This window comes from Neodiprion fabricii, chromosome 6, assembly GCF_021155785.1.
Source record: "Neodiprion fabricii isolate iyNeoFabr1 chromosome 6, iyNeoFabr1.1, whole genome shotgun sequence".
In the NCBI taxonomy this organism is placed as follows: Eukaryota; Metazoa; Arthropoda; class Insecta; order Hymenoptera; family Diprionidae; genus Neodiprion; species Neodiprion fabricii.
In genome coordinates, this window is record NC_060244.1 from 11,540,567 (window position 1) to 11,561,608 (window position 21,042).

At 39.6% G+C, this 21,042-nt stretch overlaps 1 protein-coding gene across 5 annotated transcripts; it reads left to right on the top strand.

Moving 5' to 3' along the window:
• The first annotated feature begins 10,222 nt into the window (after positions 1–10,222).
• On the top strand, positions 10,223–19,830 carry LOC124185376. Of its 5 annotated transcripts, none has more exons than XM_046576082.1 (6): positions 10,223–13,108; positions 13,253–13,279; positions 16,291–16,415; positions 16,775–17,011; positions 17,270–17,500; positions 18,604–19,830. In XM_046576082.1, the coding sequence occupies exons 1-6, from the start codon at positions 11,586–11,588 to the stop codon at positions 18,696–18,698; spliced, it is 2,238 nt and encodes a 745-aa protein (XP_046432038.1). In that variant the 5' UTR covers positions 10,223–11,585; the 3' UTR covers positions 18,699–19,830. The 5 variants fall into 5 exon arrangements, with proteins under 5 accessions (XP_046432038.1, XP_046432040.1, XP_046432041.1 ...); XM_046576084.1 differs by having other exon boundaries at positions 17,270–17,496; XM_046576085.1 differs by lacking the exon at positions 18,604–19,830 and adding an exon at positions 17,636–17,698 and having other exon boundaries at positions 17,270–17,555.
• The last annotated feature ends 1,212 nt before the right edge of the window (positions 19,831–21,042 follow it).

The following is a 21,042-nucleotide window of genomic DNA, read 5'->3' on the forward strand; positions in this document are numbered from 1 at the left end:
TTATAAATATAACCACACATGAGCCGTCATTAGGTTCAAAATTCATTCATTCATCCATTCCACAATTCATTCATTCCAGGTGTATATGATTAAAAACAGTGTATATGGTTAAAACTGGTGGATATGCTTGAAATTATAAATAATTGTCAATAACGGTTTTTCGTCGAGGCACTATATTTTCTGATGTCACTTTTAATGTACTTCGTTTTATATCGTCTCTCTTTTTAAATTTGGGCTTGGGTTTGGAGTGTTTAATTATTATTTTAATAGGTATGTCCTCGTAGTTTAGATTTACTTTTTTATGTTTGAATGGTCGATTCTGGATCGGTTACGAGTTCTTTTCAGAGAGGAACATCTCCGCACCTTCTTCCTCCTGGAGAGACGTAGACCAAGCCTCTTAATTTCAAATTTGTGACCAGGTTCCCCACTCCCTGGGTCTAGCCTAATCCACTCGTGCCGTGTTCATTGCGCGGTTATATTTGAATCATTACATTTGCCTCCCTTTTGTGATAGTTAGGTTTATCATAATTATAAAACTAGATCATTCACATCAAGAATAATCTTTGTTTTCACTTTTTGTTGCTTTCGTCGATAACGAAAGTTCTTTAACAATCTTTCCATAGCTATCATAATTTTAGTTTCTTTGTCTACTAACTCTCGCAAAGCTAAAGGAATTGGATAAATTTTTCGTACAATTGGATTTGGCTTAGTTACTTTGATTTCATGTTGATATACTTGAGTACATCCGAGTTTATTGGAAAACAAGACTTGATACTTTTTAAGAAGTGCACAGACAGTTTCAATCTGTACATTACTGAGTGTCGTTAGACTATGCACGAAGTTTGAAGACTCCTTAAAAAAATTATGATCCTCTCCATGTATTAAAAATCTTTCATCTTTCTTTACATTTTGAAATCCTTCTTCCTTATTTGTTTCTTCTAGTTGTTTATCACTACTATTTATTTCAATGGCTTTAACTAACTTAACAAAATCATTTTCACGAGGTAAATTATTTTTATACATTTCACAATTGAGATGCTATGTATCAACATCATTATCATTAACAATATTATTTTCAACAACTATCAATTCAATTTCATTTTCTAAATGGCAGTGTGGTTGTTCATTATGAATCAATACATCAACTCCACAATTTTCTTCACCGATAACAAGTTTATCATTTTCATCACTTAAATCTAAATTAACATTTTGTATATTTATTATTTGAATTAACGTTATTTCATTATTTGTAGAGGATACCAATTTATCTAAAGGTTCCAAATCAAACAACACCGTTGGTATACCGATATGAACACCGTTGACTTCCAACATACGATCTTTGTAATTTACTATCACTTCGTTTTTCAATAACCAATCATTACCAAGTACTATACGATTAGATAAATGTGGAATTACAAGACATGAATATTTTATAACTTGATTTGCCAAATGCAATTGTAAGAAAACTTGTTTTTTAACAGTTATAGTTTTTGTCCAATAGCTGGGATTACCATTACTTTACTAACCGGGAGAATATCTAAATTTATTATTGTCATTAATCGATTGAAAAATCCTTCGGATATACATGTCACTTGACTACCAGTATCAAGAAGTGCATGTATTCTAATCCCCAAAACAGTAACTAAGATATGTGGACATCTTGGTACAGTTAATTTTGAATTTTTTTGGACATTTTTTTCAGTACCATTTACATCATAAGATAGGTCCGTAATATAATCAAAAGGGTCACGACACGTTATTGGACCTTGATTCAACGCGCCGATAGTCATTTTAAATTTTGTCGTTGGTTACTACTATTGTTATTATTATGATTGCCTGTTGGTAAATGATGTCCATTCGACCTTTGATTTTGTCCAAAGTAAGTAGGTGGCGGATAACTTGTGTTGGGTAAACAAACACTAACAGCTGTTGGTACAGTATTTTGAAAATTTGGATTCGTAGATACCCCGTTATGTTGACTTATCTGTTGATATTTCGGTTGTGCGTTAATGTGACCTGGTTTATTGATTTCGCTGGTATTATACGAATTGTTGCTGTAAGACTGTGAATTTCGAGGCTTTTCACGTTCTCTTTCTTCATAAGTTAAATCTAGCTGAGCTAACGCGGCTTCAACTCTATTATTATCGGAAAAATCAATTGCAACTAACGATTCCCTCACTTTAATCGGCATTTGTTGAATAATACTATAATTTATTTCTTAATCCGACAACTTGGGTTCAAAATACTGAGCTTCTTTAGTTTGTTTTAAAAAATACGTTTGCAAATTATTTTCACTCCCTTTGAATTTACGCATCGACCAACGATTTTTTTCCCTGATTCTAATAGCTACGGAATAAAATTCTTTCAAAAATGCAGTTTTAAAACATTCGTAATCGTTAAACCTACTTTTTTTTCCATCAAACCAAATTTTAGCTCTACCATTTAATGCACCATGAATAACTAATATTTTTTGTTCAGCCGGTACGTGTTTCACATCGAGATATCTTTCTAAATCGTTTAAAAATTCTCTAGGATTCGTGTTATCCTCCCCAGAAAATTTAGGTACTTTTATCTCTATTTGAAATGATTGCAATTGGTTTATCAAACCTCCTACTAACCTTCCTTCAATATTTTGATTTTGTTGAATTGGTTCTACTGCCGACAATCTTTCTACCAATTGACGTTGTCTATCATTTTCCTCCGTCAAACGTCGAATTTCCGTCATCATCGCGTCCTGCTGCTGCTTATCACGCAAAGACTTGTCCAATTCTTTTTGTTGGTTAGCCAATTGTTGTCGTTCTAGTCTCAATTTGTTCAAATCATCACCTCCTTCACCTCCAGTCGCATTGTCTTCACGGTCTGAATTTGAATTTGTCGAACCAGGTGCCATGTTTTTATGCTGAATATTTCGGCCGCTACGTGTAGTTTTCGGTCTCGAAACTGGAGTTCGTTTTACTCTACCCATGTAATTAATTGAAAATTCTAAATTCTATCTTAACCTCTTAATCATTCACACTTTTTTCCTAGCTTTCGAGCCTTCGCGTTGGGCGCCAATGTATAAGATTATTTGAAAATTAAAAATGAGGCTAAATCAATATTAAAAATCTTTTATCAAACTATGATTAGTAGAGTGACCATTTTAATTTATTTATAAATATAACCACACATGAGCCGTCATTAGGTTTAAAATTCATTCATTCATCCATTCCACAATTCATTCATTCCAGGTTTATATAGTTAAAACAGTGTATATTGTTAAAATTGGCGGATATTGTTGAAATTGTAAATAATTGTCAATAACGGTTTTTCGTCGAGGCACTATATTTTCTGATGTCACTTTTAATGTTCTTCGTTTTATATCGTCTCTCTTTTTAAATTTGGGCTTGGGTTTGGAGTGTTTAATTATTATTTTAATAGGTATGTCCTCGTAGTTTAGATTTACTTTTTTATGTTTGAATGGTCGATTCTGGATCGATTACGAGTTCTTTTCAGAGAGGAACACCTCCGCACCTCCTTCCTCCTGGAGAGACGCAGACCAAGCCTCTTAATTTCAAATCTGTGACCAGGTTCCCCACTCCCTGGGTCTAACCTAATCCACTCGTGCCGTGTTCATTGCGCGGTTATATTTGAATCATTACAACTGAGTATATTGAAAAATCTTTGTCCAAATAAATTTAATAGATTCAGCTAAACCTTGTTCGAATCATGTGCATGAGATACAGTTGATAATATGTGTCAAAGAATATTGGAACTAACTTAATTTTTATCCAAATTTAACTGTCAGTTTCTAATATTCAATCAATAATTTATCAGCAGTATTGTTATTGCGACGGTCACCAGCGGCGAAATAAATAATTCAGTTCCGGCAACTATCTAATTGTTGATGCGGATCAACTGATTATTGACTGAAACAAATATTCCATTGGGCTACCAGATATTCAGTTGCATCGACTAAATTGTCTATTTCGCGGCATGCGACCGCCGCACGGTAAATTCATGGATTTCTTTTTCTCAGCGCAAGTACTTCAAATTTGTGGAAAACTTTAGAAACACGTAGGAGAAACCCGTGCCATTTCATTGTTTCCGTGTCAAATGAAAATCCATTGAAATGTTTTTGTTCAAAATTGTGTATAGAATGAGGCGGAAATAAAGAAACGGCACGGATTCTGCGAAATCGCAATAGTAAATTCGTAGAATTCATACCATTCCTCTATTTCTGCGTCAAATGAAAACGTATTGAGTGTTTTTCTTCAGAATTGTGTATAGAATGGGGCTATCAAGCTTTTTTAGGCTTTGGAGATACGTTGACTTTGATATTTCGAGATATATATGCGTCAATGTCGAAATCGACGAGGGTACCCCCTTAAAGAAAAACAACGAAGATCGAAGAGAAATTCAGTGACTCTCGCAAAAAGACACAGATACAATGTATTCCCGTATTCGCATGGATATGAGGCTTTTTTGAGAAATTTGTAATCCACCGATCAAGTTCAAAAGAATTAACAGACTTGCAGAAAAGTGCAAGCCTAGCGAAATATTGTCGGAGAATGAAAGAAAAGCGAACAAGAACAACGTCGGCATTTGATTGCGAGAAATGGGAGCAAATCAAGGGATACTCCGACGTATAAAATGCGCAAAAGGCGAAAGGCGAAGGGCGATAGGTGCCTGCGTCGTCGGACTTGCAACAACGTTTTATACGTGTTGGTCGTCGAAAGGCGGCGTTGCACCGGCCATCGGAGTCGACGCGAGACGAGCAGCGAAATGCAATGAAAGATGCAATTTGAGTCAGGCATCGGTGTGTCCGTGCTGACGTCATGTCTGAATTCTAGAAGTACAGGGTGACCGGGTCGGGCTGCAACTGCTGCAGGGAACGGTCTGGTCGCCCGGGGAAGAGTCGGGGGCGAGCAATACGAAGCCACAGGCGCAATCAGACAATTCGGCGTCTAGACGTACGAAAACGATAATAACAGTAATATTAATAATAATGACAATGATAATGATAATAACGCCCTACCGGTGCTAAACTCAACCGTATTGCGCGTTACGACTACAATTAAGTCCCATGTGAAATATGTATTTAATCGCATCCACGCGAAAAGTAAGCGCGAAAGCCTCGCCACCTGCGCATATGCAACCAATCGTGAAATGCAATTCTGAAAATAGAATTACGCGATTTGCGTCGAGATTCGCCGTCTCGGTTCTCACTCTCTCTCTCTATCTCTCTTTCTCTCTCTCTCTCACTCGCCCTCTCTCATCGAAATGGTTAACCGAAAATTTACCACACTCGGAAATTGAGCGGGAGACTCGAATTCTGGATAATTAATTTCAGTCAATTTGGAAAAGGAAAAAGATTTTTAATCGATTCAATGTCGCTCCAACAAGTCATTGGCAATCCTCCCATTTCTTACGATATTTTTATCAAATTTCAGGCAAGCCCGCAAATGCGGAAAATTGCAGTATAAGTATTTACAGAATTTGATGCGCGGTATTTCGATCTAAATGTACGTATGCGTTAATTCTCCACAAATTTTTCAGCGTAAGGTATATGTCAGAACGGCGGAATGGTTTAATATATTCAATTGGACATCGGGTGATTAATCGGGTATTTATCAAATGCAGTTTGGAAGTTGACTGTATAGTCATTTTCTACTCCATTAACGGTGCCAGATGTAAAGTCGATGAATACTATAAATATTTGGAAATAAATATATAAAAAGAAAATCTATTGTGAGCACAAAACCGTACGCAACGTGGCATGTTGAAGTTGTAACTGGACACAGACCTCTTTTATTCTATTTTTCAGTTTCCAGGTTCATCCTTTCATTAGTTGAAAATGCTTTCATTCCACGCTATTTGCGGATTAAAAACTATCGCCGATCATGCGGCTTTTTCAATTTTTCTATCACATCAGCACGAACGATAAGCTAAAAATATTACCTGTATCAAGTTTTTTCCTTGTACTGGATCTGCACGCCAACTTTCCTCAAAATTCGTATACGAAGACACAACCCTTACATTATCGTTGCCTTTTGACTTAATATAACCAACTTGGCTATTTCTCTTCTGCGATAAAAGCTCATTAAGTATATAACCATCGATCAAAAATAATCCCACCACAATTAGTTCCAAATTCCAAAATTTTTTAACAGTACAACTTGAAACGTCTTTCCATACTTTTCTATGTAAAATATAAATCGTACTTGTTTCTTTACAATTTCACAAAATTTCATCACTTTATTAACTGCATTTCACCCGAGTATAAGATTTTCATACATACCTAACTCAGCATAAGTTCGAAACGACTCTGGGTGTGGTATAAGGTGAAATTAAACGTACGAGAGACTTTTTGCTTCTTGTGCTTTTCCCACGACCTTCTGGCAAGGTGAAAAAGCATTGAACGAGTGAACGGGGAATCCCTGTGCAGTTTGAGAAGAAAAGAGGAGAAAAGTGCAGACGCGTACGGGGGTCGCTCGAGTGGCGACGCAGTAAAGTTCACCGATAGCCGGGTAGATCGAAATTTGATCGTGACAATGATTGATCGCGCGAGGCTCGACTTAATCGAAGTTTGCGGTCATAGACACGCGGAGGGTCTGGCCGCGCACCGGTCATCGGACATGCGCGGATCTCCCGCGACGATCTTTTGTATCCCGGACCGAATTGACCCAATTTCAAAATTCCCCCTTTAAGGAAAATTCACACGCGTGCCGTGATTTCTTTTTCGGTTCAGACCGCACCTTCGTTTCACAGGTAGCAACACCACGAGAAGGCCCATCTCGTCCTACCTGTTCCAGAATCAGAGTTTATTCGTCCCCGCATCTGCGGCGCAGCGCCGCGATTACGCGCATGCATCGCACCGAATGCACATGCACCCATATACACGATGCGTACACCGCATGTACCCCACGTATACTCATACTCGGGTAATATATTAAAATGCTTCCCGCGGCACAGACAGGGGCAATTACACGGTTCAGACATGCACGCGTATAAAAGACACGCGAGTCAACGCTGCACATCTGCATACGAACAACACGCCTAGACGTGAGTTTCTTCCACCGGTTTTTGTCTCTCTTTATCTCGCTTTCTCCCTTTCTCCGTGTGGTGTAGGTGCGTTTCAAACGCGTTCACATACCAAGCTAATTAATTACGCATCCCGCGACCGTCGCGTGTAAGTCCTGCGAAATTGCATCTTGCGGTGACCTGCAGGACCGCTGATCTGGCCAATCTCGTCGGGCGATTACACTGAGAGAAATTTTTAGTTCCGGTTACCGCTCAATCCTTAACTATTTTCATTTTTTACCAAAATCGAAATATACAGTTCTACTTACAAAATGAAAATTAGTTTTGTAGCTGTTACCAGAAGCTCTAGTATCCGTTACTATTCTTTCTCATTACGATCGCTGTTGCTATATTTTCTTGCAACTGTTGCGAAGTTTAATGCTTGTGCAAGAATAAATTGACGTTAAAGCCTTATTTAACTAAAAAAGTAGAGTAAACCGAACAAACTGATTTTGCGTTGCAATTGTCAAAAAAGGATCGTCGATGGCGCAAAATGATTACGCGTACCTCTTTTTTCGTAATTCCAACAATATTCAAACAGTTTTTTTTTAACGATACCTGTTTTACTGAATCTTTCTAGTTACACTAACGAATGAAATTTTTCTTTTAATCACCCTGTGGCTTACATGTGTATACACAGTATACCTTATTGCATACTATCAATCGAGATCTCGCTTTTCCGCGTAGACACCCGCCCGTCTCTTTGGACGGTATTCATTTTACAAATCATCAATTCTCGGAAAGGTTGATACAGAACTGAAGTTGGAATAAAATCTTTGTTCACAATCAGATCGGTACACTCGAAGTCTCGTCTGAATGTGCATACCCATTGTTCGTATCACAACACATCTGTCACAAAAATATTCAACAATTGTACATGTACTTGGGTACTCGAAACCGTTAAAAATTTGTAACTGGAATTTAAAACCGTAAATGTGGAAAAAATAGACTTTGAGGCATCAGTGATTAGCACAGGAAAAGGTCGAAATTCCGTTGGATTTTCAACGGCTAAATTCAACAACTCACTTTCGTTTACTTCTATTCGAAATATATGGCGCACCGAGCTTAAGGTTTTAACTATGATCAAATATAATTAGTAAGGCTGTGCGGATACTGGATTTTTTTGGGTTGAGTCGGCTTGGGGAAAATCTGTTAGTTTAGGGTCGGGCTCCCGAGATTAACCAGATTCCCGAAAGTCCGGGAATTTCCGAAAACCTCGGCATTCATTTTGGGAACCCGCGCAGCCCTAATAATTCATGCCCTTGACAAGAGTGGTCATCGTATTTGAATGTGTACATGAAAATTTCAAAACGTTATACCAACGGATCCATTCGTTACATTTTGTGATTTATTGTAAGATTTTTCACAAAATTTCTCTACCTTGTGTATTATGTATGGGTTTTAAAATTCGTTTTAATCTTGGACTTGATCCCATTAATATGAATTCAAAACTGTACATCAAACTGGTCGTGAGACATTTCAAGGGAGTTTTGTCATGACCCCGTCCGATTTCACCGAAATTCAATGCCGTCTTTTCAATTTTATATAGTCGGATGACGATCAGGATCTTCGACACTTCGACTCTTGTAAGCCATGTAGTAGTCAAATTTAGTCAAAATAGAAAAACTTGTCGCATGGCGTAAGCTACGAATGTTTTTTAAATCACGAATCAAGATTCAGGGCACCGTATCACGACCTAAAGTAGGTAGTAACCGGTAGAGGATATTTTGCAGTAATCTACATTTCTTGATGCCAATTAATACGCGAATACAAAGAATCCCTCTTTCTTCCAAATCGCAAGAATCGTTATGGTATAGTCAAAATTTTTGCAGCTCAACCGTAACTGATTGTTGTACTAACAATTGAATGGTGCCAAAATACTTTACAGGAACGATTAAGGATTTCAGAAAACCGTATGAAACATGAATTCAATTTGAGCAAACTCTTTCAGTTTGATTTAATCTAACTGTGGGAGTAGTGACGTTTTATGGTTTCGATCTTAGAATAAATTGCATACAACATAGACGAAAAACTCACTAATCCAGATAACGTTTTATGCTTTTGGAACTTCATTTTATTCCATTAACGGCATCAGAAATCGATGGTAATTATAATGATACGATGGTATCACCATTTTTTATGGAAAGAAATCGGTTGCCGGTGATGGTAATTCTTCGCAAAAAAGCTTGTTTCAAGCGAAAAAAATGAATAATAATAAAAAAAATTCTGTAACTTCGAGAAGATCGTAAATCATACTATCATGAAAAATCTGTCCTTTACACTTCCTCTACCATTTCGTTGGAAAACGGCAATTTACTCGTATTTACTACACCGTGTAGATTGCAAAAATGTATTTATCATCAAAGAATTGAAATTACAATTGCAGCAGATGAAATTGACATTAGTTCCTCGAAATGATTTTCTCGGATCTTAAACGAACAAAATAATACCCGGAAAAAATGTAGTAATCAAATTCTTTGTTCAAAGTTTCATCCGAACCGAACGCACTACTTGAATAAAATATAACCGGTAAATCGTTTCGCCGTACATTCGGGTTATTTATGAGGTGCGCAAAGGCTAATTACGCGGCGATTTCCCTCTCAAGTCGGATTATTCGTCTTTGTCAAATTCCCCGTCCGTCCATCCGTCTCCTATCCTTAATTCCGCGTAACCAGCTAGCCGATAACATTGTTCGGAACGCCCGCCAGACGGACGGATAGCGGAGGGAGAAAAAGGGAACAGGGGGCACGGCACGCGCGACGTCGGAGTGACGGACTCGTTTCAAATTCACAAATATTTGTAAATTAAGTACGATCGTCTGGCGCGTTCGCCGAGGAATCGAGGACAATTCTACGCGGCGAGGAAAGGGGAAGAGGGGTCCGTACAAACGGCCGTAAGTTCCGGCAACGTGCTTCTTCGGCGGTCGCAGGAGAGACCTTCGTCTGATCGAGAGACAATGTATCGCGGTTTTCGGGCTGTGTGGTGACACGCGCGCCGATATGTGTATATAACGCCGAGGGGAGACTGATATATCGAAATCAATACATTATGATTCAAAGATTATATCTTTCGATTCGTCTAGACGCATTGGAGTGGGAGATACCTATATAAGCCTTGATCTCAGCCCCCTGAGAGACATCTGAACCTGTAGTCACATCAAGTCCAGATCACACTCGGCGTGTGTACTTCCATATACGCTCGTATATCTTTTCTTTACCAGCGAACTGTCACCCTTCTCGTTTTGTTTGAAAAATATTGCAAAAAAGAATTAAAAACACGTTAGATCGATCCGGGTGTTCCGACCACCGGTTATCGCACAGCGCTCGACACCGAGAATCGCTCTGTCCGCGTTCGAAGAATATCCGAAATTTCGCCACTGAACCAAGAAATCCGGTCGAACGGTACGCACGTACAACGTACGTAAATCCGGCTAGAAATAGCTTTGGTACAGAGTGGTCTTAAAATTTTGTACATCCCCGAGTTTATAATATCGCACTTGCGGCGGTGCTAAATAAATCAGTTTCAATTCAAGCAAAAACCGTAGAATTGGCTGGCTACAGGCTCGTTCCTACCGTGGTCGAAGAATATATTTGCCTAAAAAAAGAAAAGAAGAAGTTGCACAGACGCGAATGGTTGAGTGATTTCGATTCTTTTCCTCCGTGAAGCGAAGAGATCCGCAGAGTTGTGGTAAAAAGTAAAAGTATACGTAAAAAAAAAAAGAAAGGAAAAAAAAAAGAAATATACGGGAATACGAAAGACGCTCTCGAAACTGCAGATATCAGCAAAATCTAGCCGTTTGAGAGGATAGAAAATTTCGTTGTACAGTTGCCAGTATAGTTGTGGCTGGGAATTACTGAGTAGACAGAATTATGTCTGTGGTGTCTCTGCTCGCCTCAGTTGAGACGAACGCCTCAGGCCGAGCACACGCACAGGAATCTTCGTAGAGTACACGCACGAGCACCGTCAGATTATAAACACGAATTACCGTATTTGATAAGAGAGTATCACTTTTAATTGCATATACCAGCCGTCAAACCGCGATTCAACCCTTTCAAAGTTCGCCGACCGCGTCTCCGTTTATTAGTTACACAACTCTCTGCTGCCTGGTTCTGCGTTATATATACCGACTCTGAGATTCTTACGACGCTAAATCACACATCGCTAATTAGAACGCGCGCCTGTTTAAAACACACGTGACATCGCGGCGCTTCAGATATATACGCACAATATACACATTATACAAACGTATGTAACCTTTGATTGGATAAAAACGATCTTTATTCCATTTTGTATATAATAACGGACAATATCGCGGGGAGAAAAAAGACACTAATATAAAATATTAAACCATAACGTTTATGTATTAAATTGATCGTTTTGTTGTGAGACATTTACGTTCGTTTAACCGGCTGTGTATCGTTCCTTTGTTATTTTGAAAGTTCGTTCGATTGGTTGGCGAAAAATACGCGTTGTTGAAAAGGATAATTAAACCAAGAGAAAAGCGAAATACGGGAGTTTTGGTCAAAATGAATTTACTGGGAATACTGTTGGTCCTCCTGATCTCTTCGAGCAGTGTATTGTGCCGTCGCATTTACCGCCAGGATCTAAGGGATGTTGCCCAGGATCAGTTTTCGAATTTCAAGAACACGGAGAAAGTTGGGACTCGGGACGGTGGAGGCAGCGGCGGGGGAATGGAAACGCAGGAAAACGCGAATGCGGCGACTGATTTTCCACTGGAAAAGGTGCTTCGGGAGAACAAACCCGCTTCCGTCGACGTGAAAACCGAAGGCAGAACAACCGCGGTGCCCGACGACGAACGCAAGTGGAAACAGCCGATGAGCGCCCAAAGGATCGGGATAATCTTGGAAGAAGCGATCTTAAAGATAATCATGGGCGACCTCACCACTGCCGACATGATGCTGCTGAAGAGCTTGAACTACGACGCGGAAATGGTACGCAAAATAAGGGAAGAGCAGTTCAAGAAGAGGGAAAATGACGTGGGGGCGATCGACGAGAAGAGAAATCTACGGAATCGCATCGACGCTGACATCGAGAAGCTGGAGAAGGAGGAAGATTTGACGGAGGTGCCGAGAATCGATTACGACGCGTACAACAATCAAGCGGTCGACGAGTATGAGAATTCGGCTTCCTTCAACGAAGCGGTGATCAGAAGGAACGATTCCCTGACCGACTACGAAGACGAAACGAAGAGCAGCACCGAAATAAAGTCAGACGAATACAACGGGCACTCGATAACGGAACCGCGGGTCGTATTCAGATTGAGTTACAACGACTCCGCGTTCGACCCGCGTCCCGAAGAGAACCCGATGCCGTCTCGCGAGGTAAATCGTCAGACGACGATAAACGGGACCGGAAATAACTTTCCCACAGCTGTTACTTCCGTTAACTCTTCTTCTGCTCCTGTAGACTATCAGATATATACGAGCAGGGAGCTCTACAACTTCACGACCAATTATTTCAGCAGCACACGGGCACCGGAGGAGAACAACGAGGTTGACAAACAGCACGTTGTCCCGTCAAGGAACCAGACAAAAGCTCTCGAGGCGCCGCTCGACCGTCTTCACCTGCCCGATCCAATTTTCCGTAACGAGAGTGCTACCGATTTACGAAACCGAAACGCCTCGTTCGACGTTCCAGCCCTCACCTCGACTGCCGAAACGACAATTAGTACCCCGGAAGCTGCGACGAGCGGTTCGAACGAAAATCGTACCGCAGCTTCGAACGGGGGTCATCGTATTTACAAGGGCCTGAAGTGGATCCAGGACGACGTGTATCAAGTGATTCCCGAGTACATCGACTTCGCTGAGTCGGAGAACGCGGAAAACGAGACTTCGACCGCGCCTATCGAAGACGCAGTCTACCAGAACATCGACGAACCCGCCTCGAAGAACCAGACGAGCACGGACGAAGGTATGGAAAACGACGCGACCGAGTCCGTGCACCTCGTCGGATCCGAATCCAACGGCTTGACGCAGAACTTGGAAAATTTGTCCTCCGAGTGGCCGAGAACCCTGACCGAACGCAAAGCGTAAGCATATGTTTGTTGTTAATGTATTTCTGCGTCTCTCTCCCTGAACTCTGCCTAAAAATGATCCACCCTTCTTACTGCCTCGACATTCTCGATCCCGTAGCAAATCGATCCGTCCTGTATTCAGCTGTTTAATTATTCCAGTGGAAATATGTCGGCCTCCATCGACAGGTAAGCCTACTCCTTCGATCGAGATGACATGTACCAATAATTGGTAAGCTCATATTGTATCTGAGAACGGAATTCGAGGCGTTGATATGTGCATGAGTTTGTTAACCGTTTGAGAGCACGCGAGTGGTTTTTTTTAAACTTAGATATAAAATACGCTGCACGCACAGTGCTCATCTTACGCACACACATGTATATAAATGTTACACCCACAATTTAAAACCTATAAATTTAATACCTATGTATGCTCGAGTTATTACCCCGGTTATATTTTACTCGGGGATATATTTTCGTGCACGCTTCGCATCGCACACCGCGTCTCGATCTCTCCGGGCGTTGATTATAAACCAACGCTCCTCTCCTCTGCATGCTATAACTCGAGGAGAGGCATGCTTGCCAAAAACAATTCCGCGTATATACGTGTTCCGCGGTTCCAACCACGAATCGTATTCCTGGTATAACGCGGTGTGCGGAAAGTCTAAAATCTTGCAACCAATTCCCAGAATCGCGATCACCCCTATCTTTACTCGCCAAGTACAAGCGTTTTCTTCGTACCTGGTTATATCGCTTCTCCGTTTTGCACGTCGCAGTCAAACCACCACAGTGATAACGACTGTCAAACGGGACACGGATTCGTGCCGGGAAAAACGGTTCCACGTCCGATCGACACCCGGTCTTTTTGTATTCTCACTTTTATTTTCCAACCAATTATAATTACTACATTATTTTACGCACAACGTATTATGCGTTAGTGGGCAACACACGGTACACACGTGGCAAAGGTGGTTCGGGTACACGTGCACGCTCACAAGTTTGAGGCGCGATGATCGCCGGGAACCATCCGTGTGTCGCTCTGCGAGTGAACGTAACTTGTGTGTAGGAGCGTGTGTGTGCGTGCGTGTGCGCGCGTGAGTGTGTGTGTTTTTTTTTTCAAATAATCCCCCATCGCCTCGTGGCAACGGTAGCAATTTCTTTTATTTTATTAAGTCTAGACGTTTGTGTACTATATGCATTCGAGTCGCTCTGATGCGCATAGGCGTAGTATTTGAATAATACCAGAGGTTCCAGGGCTCAGCGATTATCCCCGGCGCAGCTGTATATTCGCTCCTCGCCTCCGCGCTCCCCGGTCTCTATCAAACACAGCTGAGCAATCAACTGACAATAAATGTTGACCACCCCTGTAATGACCAGTGTCTAGTCGCCGAGTGCGGTTAGCCCGATATTGTATCTGGTTATGTAATACATTTTAATCAAACGCTCCGACCTTGTCTACGCGTCTTCCTATATGCATACGACACATGGTAACGTAGGTGCACGTATACGACACTTGACTCGAAGCATGGAAAGGGTATGGGAATCGGATCGTGAAATGAAAATTCAGCGGGCTTCAAAGAAAAATTTCAATCAAATCCGCAATTACGCGTTCGGCGACATATCTGAACATTCTTTCGCACACTGTCGTACACCTCGAGTGCAGTGCGTATACTCTGATCATGTTACAATGACGCCAATCGTACGTTACCTGCGGGCACACTTTCCTGGAGCGATCAGACAGACGGGCAAACAGAAAACGTGTGTGTGTGTGTGTGCGTGTGTGTGTGAGAGAGGAGAAGAGGAGACGTGAACAGGTAAGAAGCGTCTAGGAACGTGAGTCGGGCGCACCTAGGCGCAGAGAGACATGTCTAGAATTGTACTCGGGTGGTTGAAATTTAAAGAAATCGCGGCCTCTCCTCCTCTCCGACCGGCTTCACGCCACGCAAGTATGTCTTACTCCGGCAAGATAGTTAGGTAAAAGAGGCAACTCACCTTGGCTTACGGGCGACGCGACGCGCCGGCTGTGGTCAGTGACTCCAATCTCATGCCTTGAGAGGTAGTAGGGGGCAGCTGTTTGCCCCAGACGCTTGCTAGACAGGGGGGAAATGCCGGTACAATAATCTGTTAAATGCTAGGCAAGAGAGAAAGGTGTGCGGGGTTACTTCCCTCAACAGCGGTTCGTTCGGGTAGACGGTCCGCAATCAATTATGCTATAATCAATCTGTCGAACGATGCGTATCAAACCGCGAGCAGATCCTCCCTGGGACCTCTTCCGCCTCGCCTGACACGTAACGCACGTATTACGTCGTTATAATCGCATGCACGACGAATGGTTATATCGTCCGAACGCCCTGCATGCGAACTCTGCGACATTTTACCAATTACCAGTATGCAAAACATTATACGTGATCCCCGTCGTGCGGCACGTTCACTCGCTGATGTAACACGCCTGCGATGTGTTGGAACTATGTAACGTATCAGCCAGGATACGTAAGCCCACCCGCACGTATACACCAGATTCTTCTTTCCATCCGCCGATATTTGGCAGCAGTTTAATTGCAACGCATTTTCGGCATGCCGGCTTAAGTTAGGATTAGTTTCAATCCGGGTTGCAATTACCTTTTCTTAATGCTTTTTTTCGTTTCTCATAGTTGCGATCAAAAGTTGTTGATTTCCGCTTCACGGTTTCAAGTGAATTTAACTTGTCTTTAACAGTAATTTGATTGACAGTTTTTTTGCTGTTTCAATTATATGTATACCTCGATAGTTTTTGAAAAAAACTTTTCAATCGTGCTTGGATAATAACAAATATTTTTTTCAGCGGTAAAAAAGTTCCGTGAACAATATCATAAATTTAGATGGTAATATGTTTGTGCAGGCTTATTTTTGTCTGGGAACCGAATTTAACAGAAATAACTTGAGGTATGAATTTTCGGAGAACCATCTTGTTATTACATAAGAAAAAAAAAAAAAACAAGGAAATTTCATTTCGAAGTGTTTTCTAATGAAATCTTGAACCAGTATTGACCAAAATATCATCCTGACTATCCTGTGCGGTAAACATTGCACGAAATTTCGAATGTTAATTTTCACGTCTTACACAGCAGAGTGTGAATAGCTTAACAGCTAACGCTGAGCTTAAACTAATCGTAAGTGATTCCAAGATGAAAAATTGAAGATTTGCGTCGTGTTCTTTACAGCCAGAAGCAAAAAACCATAGAAGAAATTATAAAGAGAGTCTTGTGGATCACTGGACGTCAGAATGCCACGGAGATGGGAACTGCTCGACCGCGAATAGCAAAGATGGCAATGTTCTCTCCTACTTGTGAGTAAATCCTTCACGTATCTCCTCATCAGTTGTCACGATTTACACCGTACACGATTGTGTGGTTTCTCAGCTCAATGTATGTCCACATATTTTCCGTATAAAGTAAAATAAGTGCTTTACTAAACAATTGCAATCGAGCCCCATTAACAAAAAGATTAACTTTTAATGCGGTTATAACGCGGTTGGATCAAGAAGTTTTAGTCACAGTTATATGCTGGCGATCCAAAAAGAGATGAGCAAACCGTCTTCATCCCGATACAACTATTTCCGACCCAACGCCAGAAAAGAAAAACTTCTTGAGATATGGCCACATTTCTTTGGATAACATCTCGTAAATTTGCACTGGATTTTCCCAGGTCAAGTACCTCACAACACCGATGTCGAGACGTGGCGAGACCCGTACTCCATAAACATGGAGTTCCATTTGAACCTGACAACGGACCAGCATGTCGTGGCGGCTAAATTGCGACTCTTTAAATTGCCCCAAGTCAACGTAACTACAGCAGCGACGAGCCTCGACGGCGCCGAAGATGACGAGAAGAAGATCAGAATATCGGTCTTTTACTACACGAGATCCCTGAAAAAACATCGCTGTTAGTATCGCTCACATTTCCTACTTCGTTGCCCTGCGCGTCATCCAAGTTGTATCATTGAAAAAATTTGTCACACCCGTTTTTATTGTAGAACGGGCTGAAATTATAATTTAGTTATATTCGTTATGAAAATGGATGGTATAACTGTAAAATGTTTTAGCTAAAAGCTCCGTTTGGTCATTGCTGTGCACGGTGGACCGAAGTTCATATTTTGTTCGGTTATACTGAAAGTTTGATCTTATTTTACCGAATTTCCAGCCAAGAAAGTTTTGATGGATTCGAAGATGATTTCGCTGACGGCGACCGGGGAACATCTAGCTCTAGACGCTAAACAGGGTTTGAGATTTTGGCGCAGTCACAGCTCACACAACCACGGAATTCTCGTCCAGGTCGAGGACCAGGATGGACGCCCACTGCAGCCGAGCCGCTACATAGAAACATCGAATTGCCAAAACTCAACGGATTCGAACCAGCAAGATGATAAGGCATGTGAGTGTGTGACCTAACAATACTAACTGTCGGTATCGTCCAGCCAGTCGCGGGACAATCCCGGGAGATTTTTTCCTGGAAATTATTTTGCAAAATTCTCGGTGAGTTGGGACTCTGTGGAAAAAATTCGTAAATACATGCAAAGAAATTCTCTGCGAATTTCCGAATTGCTCCAATGAGCGGTGTATTTCATTCTTGCAAAAAAAAAAAAAAAAAACGCCTTCATTACTCTGCATTTCTCAAAATAACTCGATTTTTACTTTCAAACGAATCAGCAAAGTTTCTATGGGTTTTTAAATTTCCAAGCTGCAAAATTTCCCGAACGGCTATAATTTATTTTTATCTACCATTCAAAATATTCAAGGTAGTCCGAGGCTGACCTACAGTTATTTTTGTCCGCGGAAGAAAATAACCAACCGAGTCCATACGGAATAAATTCGTCCAAATGAATTGAATAGATTTGACTCAAGCTTCCTTTCATTGCAGAAGATTTCTGGAATCAATTAAATGCTTTGGAATCAATTTAAATGCTTTGTTTGTTCGTTTAAAAATTGGGAGAGATTCGTAAGAAATTCATAAATTTGTAGAGTATACTCAGTATTTTTACTGTCGACTAAACAAAATTTTTGATAAATTTACAAACCCGAAATTTTATCAATGAACTGCGTGTAAAAATTATTTGAAGGAAATTTTTCAATTTTTAAAGAAAATCGTAGAAAAAAAAACTAGTAGAAAATATTGTAAATTGTAAGAATCTTCAACGAAAGCAGAGAAAACCGCAAGAGAAATCAATACAACTAGTCCGAATAGTTTTGCAATCTTCGATCAATTTTCGACAAAAGGAGTTTTGCACGAAAAAGTTTCCCCAGGGAAGTTTAAGTGCTGGTATTATTCAGTTTGCTGTGTGATTTTTACGACTACCACGCATACTCGCACGTTACTGACATCATAATATATAATAATTTCACATAATACTAAAAGTGTGATAATTTATTTTAACACTTACATTTCAATATACCTATAACAGTTTCTCCAATTATCTGTTCAAATCAATTCCTGATGCAACAAATGTTCAATATTTGATTTTTCTCATTTTGAAACAGATCAACGAGTCCCTGCACTCTTCGTTGCAGCCTGTACTCGTTACGTTCGTTTCGTAGACGGCGAGGTTGTCACCTACGAAGATTTTGGTCCGTAATACAACGACAGCGAACCGTCAAATGAGGAGATGGTCATACAGTACTAAGGATGAAACAGCCAAATTTAAGCATTTCTTATGAATTCACGTCAAGGAAATTACGGACCAACTATATATATATAGTATATATAGTATAGTATATATATATATATATATTACACGTATTGTAAACATAAACGACGAAGTGAAGAGCGAATTATCAGCGCAAATCATCGGGGAAAGAATCTCTTAAAAATCTTAGCAATGTAAAAATAATATCCTTCGCTGTAGCTCAAAGAAGAAATATCGAATAATAATATATGAATAAGTACGTGCTTCGTATAGATTCAGTTGGTGCAACGTACAGACTGTTATTAACAATAACTTAATTATAAAAATGTGTTTAAAAAAATTAACAGTGTCTAAATTTAGACTATAGATTATAGATTTCATATTACATACACGCGTGCGCGGCGTGCGTACATACACACACAGACGCACACACACACACACACACACACACACGATATGTATATTACTTATTTAATTTTACATTCTAATTTTAGAACAGACGTGACGGTGGTTCCGAATATTGTACATATAGCGGTAGCAACATACATGTAGTTTCAACGTAGTGAAAATATTATTGTCGTTATTACTGAATGTATATTACCATTACGATTTTTACTATTAATAACATTGTCATGACTATTACTATGGCAGTGTTAACGTTGATATGTTTACTGTCATCGCGACTATTATCGTTATGTTTTCACCTTAAAAATTTAGATTAGGATCCCGATTTCTTTACATAGGTACACGAATACTTAGTTAATCGCATATGAAATACAACTTTTATGTACTTTATTACTTATTTTCAATAATATTATAAACACATGTATCGTTAATTTTAATCGTCAGAGACATAAGGCCTTAATAATTACTATACGCTTACGATTACAACGCTATTTTTATAGCCTTGTGCCCAAATTCTTAAACAACTATTTATAATTACCGTTAAATTGAATCTGAAAAACGTAAGGAAAACGAAGAAATGACAGAAGTCACTTTTTGAAAGTATACACAGCTCAGATGAATCATTGTATATAATGTATATTTTTATTTGTGCCTATCAATAAATATTTTACCAATATTTATGCGTATAAATTTAATTGCGACATGCAATGTATCCAATCTATGTCTCATTACGTATCAGGTTGTGTTCATTGTCGACATGCGGTAATTCCGACAATTATCAAGCAGATTTTCAGGGTTACCATTTTTATTTCTTTGTAATTAAAAAATATTCCAGTGTATTTCAGACTTTAGATATTATATATCAAGGGTAAACACGACAAGACGGTCACGCGATTTTTGAAAAAAACTTTTTGTATGATATTAAAATGAAGTGCGAGTAATTTTTCAATAACGAAGTCGGATTTTTTTCTCAAGACAACCGGTTTTGTGTAGGGATTTAATTTTAGAATTCATGTTCACAATAGGTTCCAACATTTTTTGTCGATAATTAAAAATCAGAGATTCGTCAAACCAATCACGCAAAACTAAATCTTAAAGTTCAATCCATCCATCGAAAATTTAATACTGGAAAAGGTGGAATTGAAATATCTAGAAACTGATCAGCATCAATTTCAGCCGAGTACCTGTTTTGAAGAAGCTAATATGTAAATAAAATGCTTAATGAGTTTAACTGTTTTGTTCAAAATATAACATATATCGCATTACATAGGTCATGGAAAACATTAATTCAGATAATTTTGATCAAAATATAACATATATGGCATTAAATAGTTTAATCTTCCATGATACACGGGGTTAAAAAAATATATTTCCGTAACGAGTAAATTAAAAAATCTAAAAAATTCACAGAAAGTAACTTTAAGTAGTACTACTATATGTATAACCAATTATGGAACAGATCCAGAGGATAAAAAAAAAACTGGCTGAATTGGTGGAGAATGCCTCATATACGGACAGCACTTATTTGTAGTCAAATATATATCAATTGCGACTCTTACTACTGTTTTTGTTACTCTTATTATAGGATTTGTAACTTTTGTCACAATTGTGTAGCTCCTAATCTTGCTATTATCTAGGTACTTGCAAAGTGAGAAAGTCAGCTCAACTAAACCCATTGAGCATTGTATTTATACATCCGTTTTTCAACACGTCATCGAGTGAAGTTAGCGCTGGTTCCTTCTCAAATGTTCCAGTTCAATCTATTGTGCCAATCAATGCTAAATTTTCAGCGATTAATTCGAATCTTGAGATTCATGTTGGTGTGATCTATTCAACGAATCTCTGAATATTTTAAGTATCCGAACTCGATAAATTTCGAATTTTTAGA

Excerpts from the sequence above, each read along its gene's own strand:
- LOC124185376 (XM_046576082.1), top strand. The coding sequence starts at position 11,586 with ATGAATTTACTGGGAATACTGTTGGTCCTCCTGATCTCTTCGAGCAGT. Across the intron at positions 13,280-16,290 it reads ATGTCGGCCTCCATCGACAG|CCAGAAGCAAAAAACCATAG; the intron begins GTAAGCCTACTC and ends TGTTCTTTACAG. Across the intron at positions 17,012-17,269 it reads ATCCCTGAAAAAACATCGCT|CCAAGAAAGTTTTGATGGAT; the intron begins GTTAGTATCGCT and ends CCGAATTTCCAG.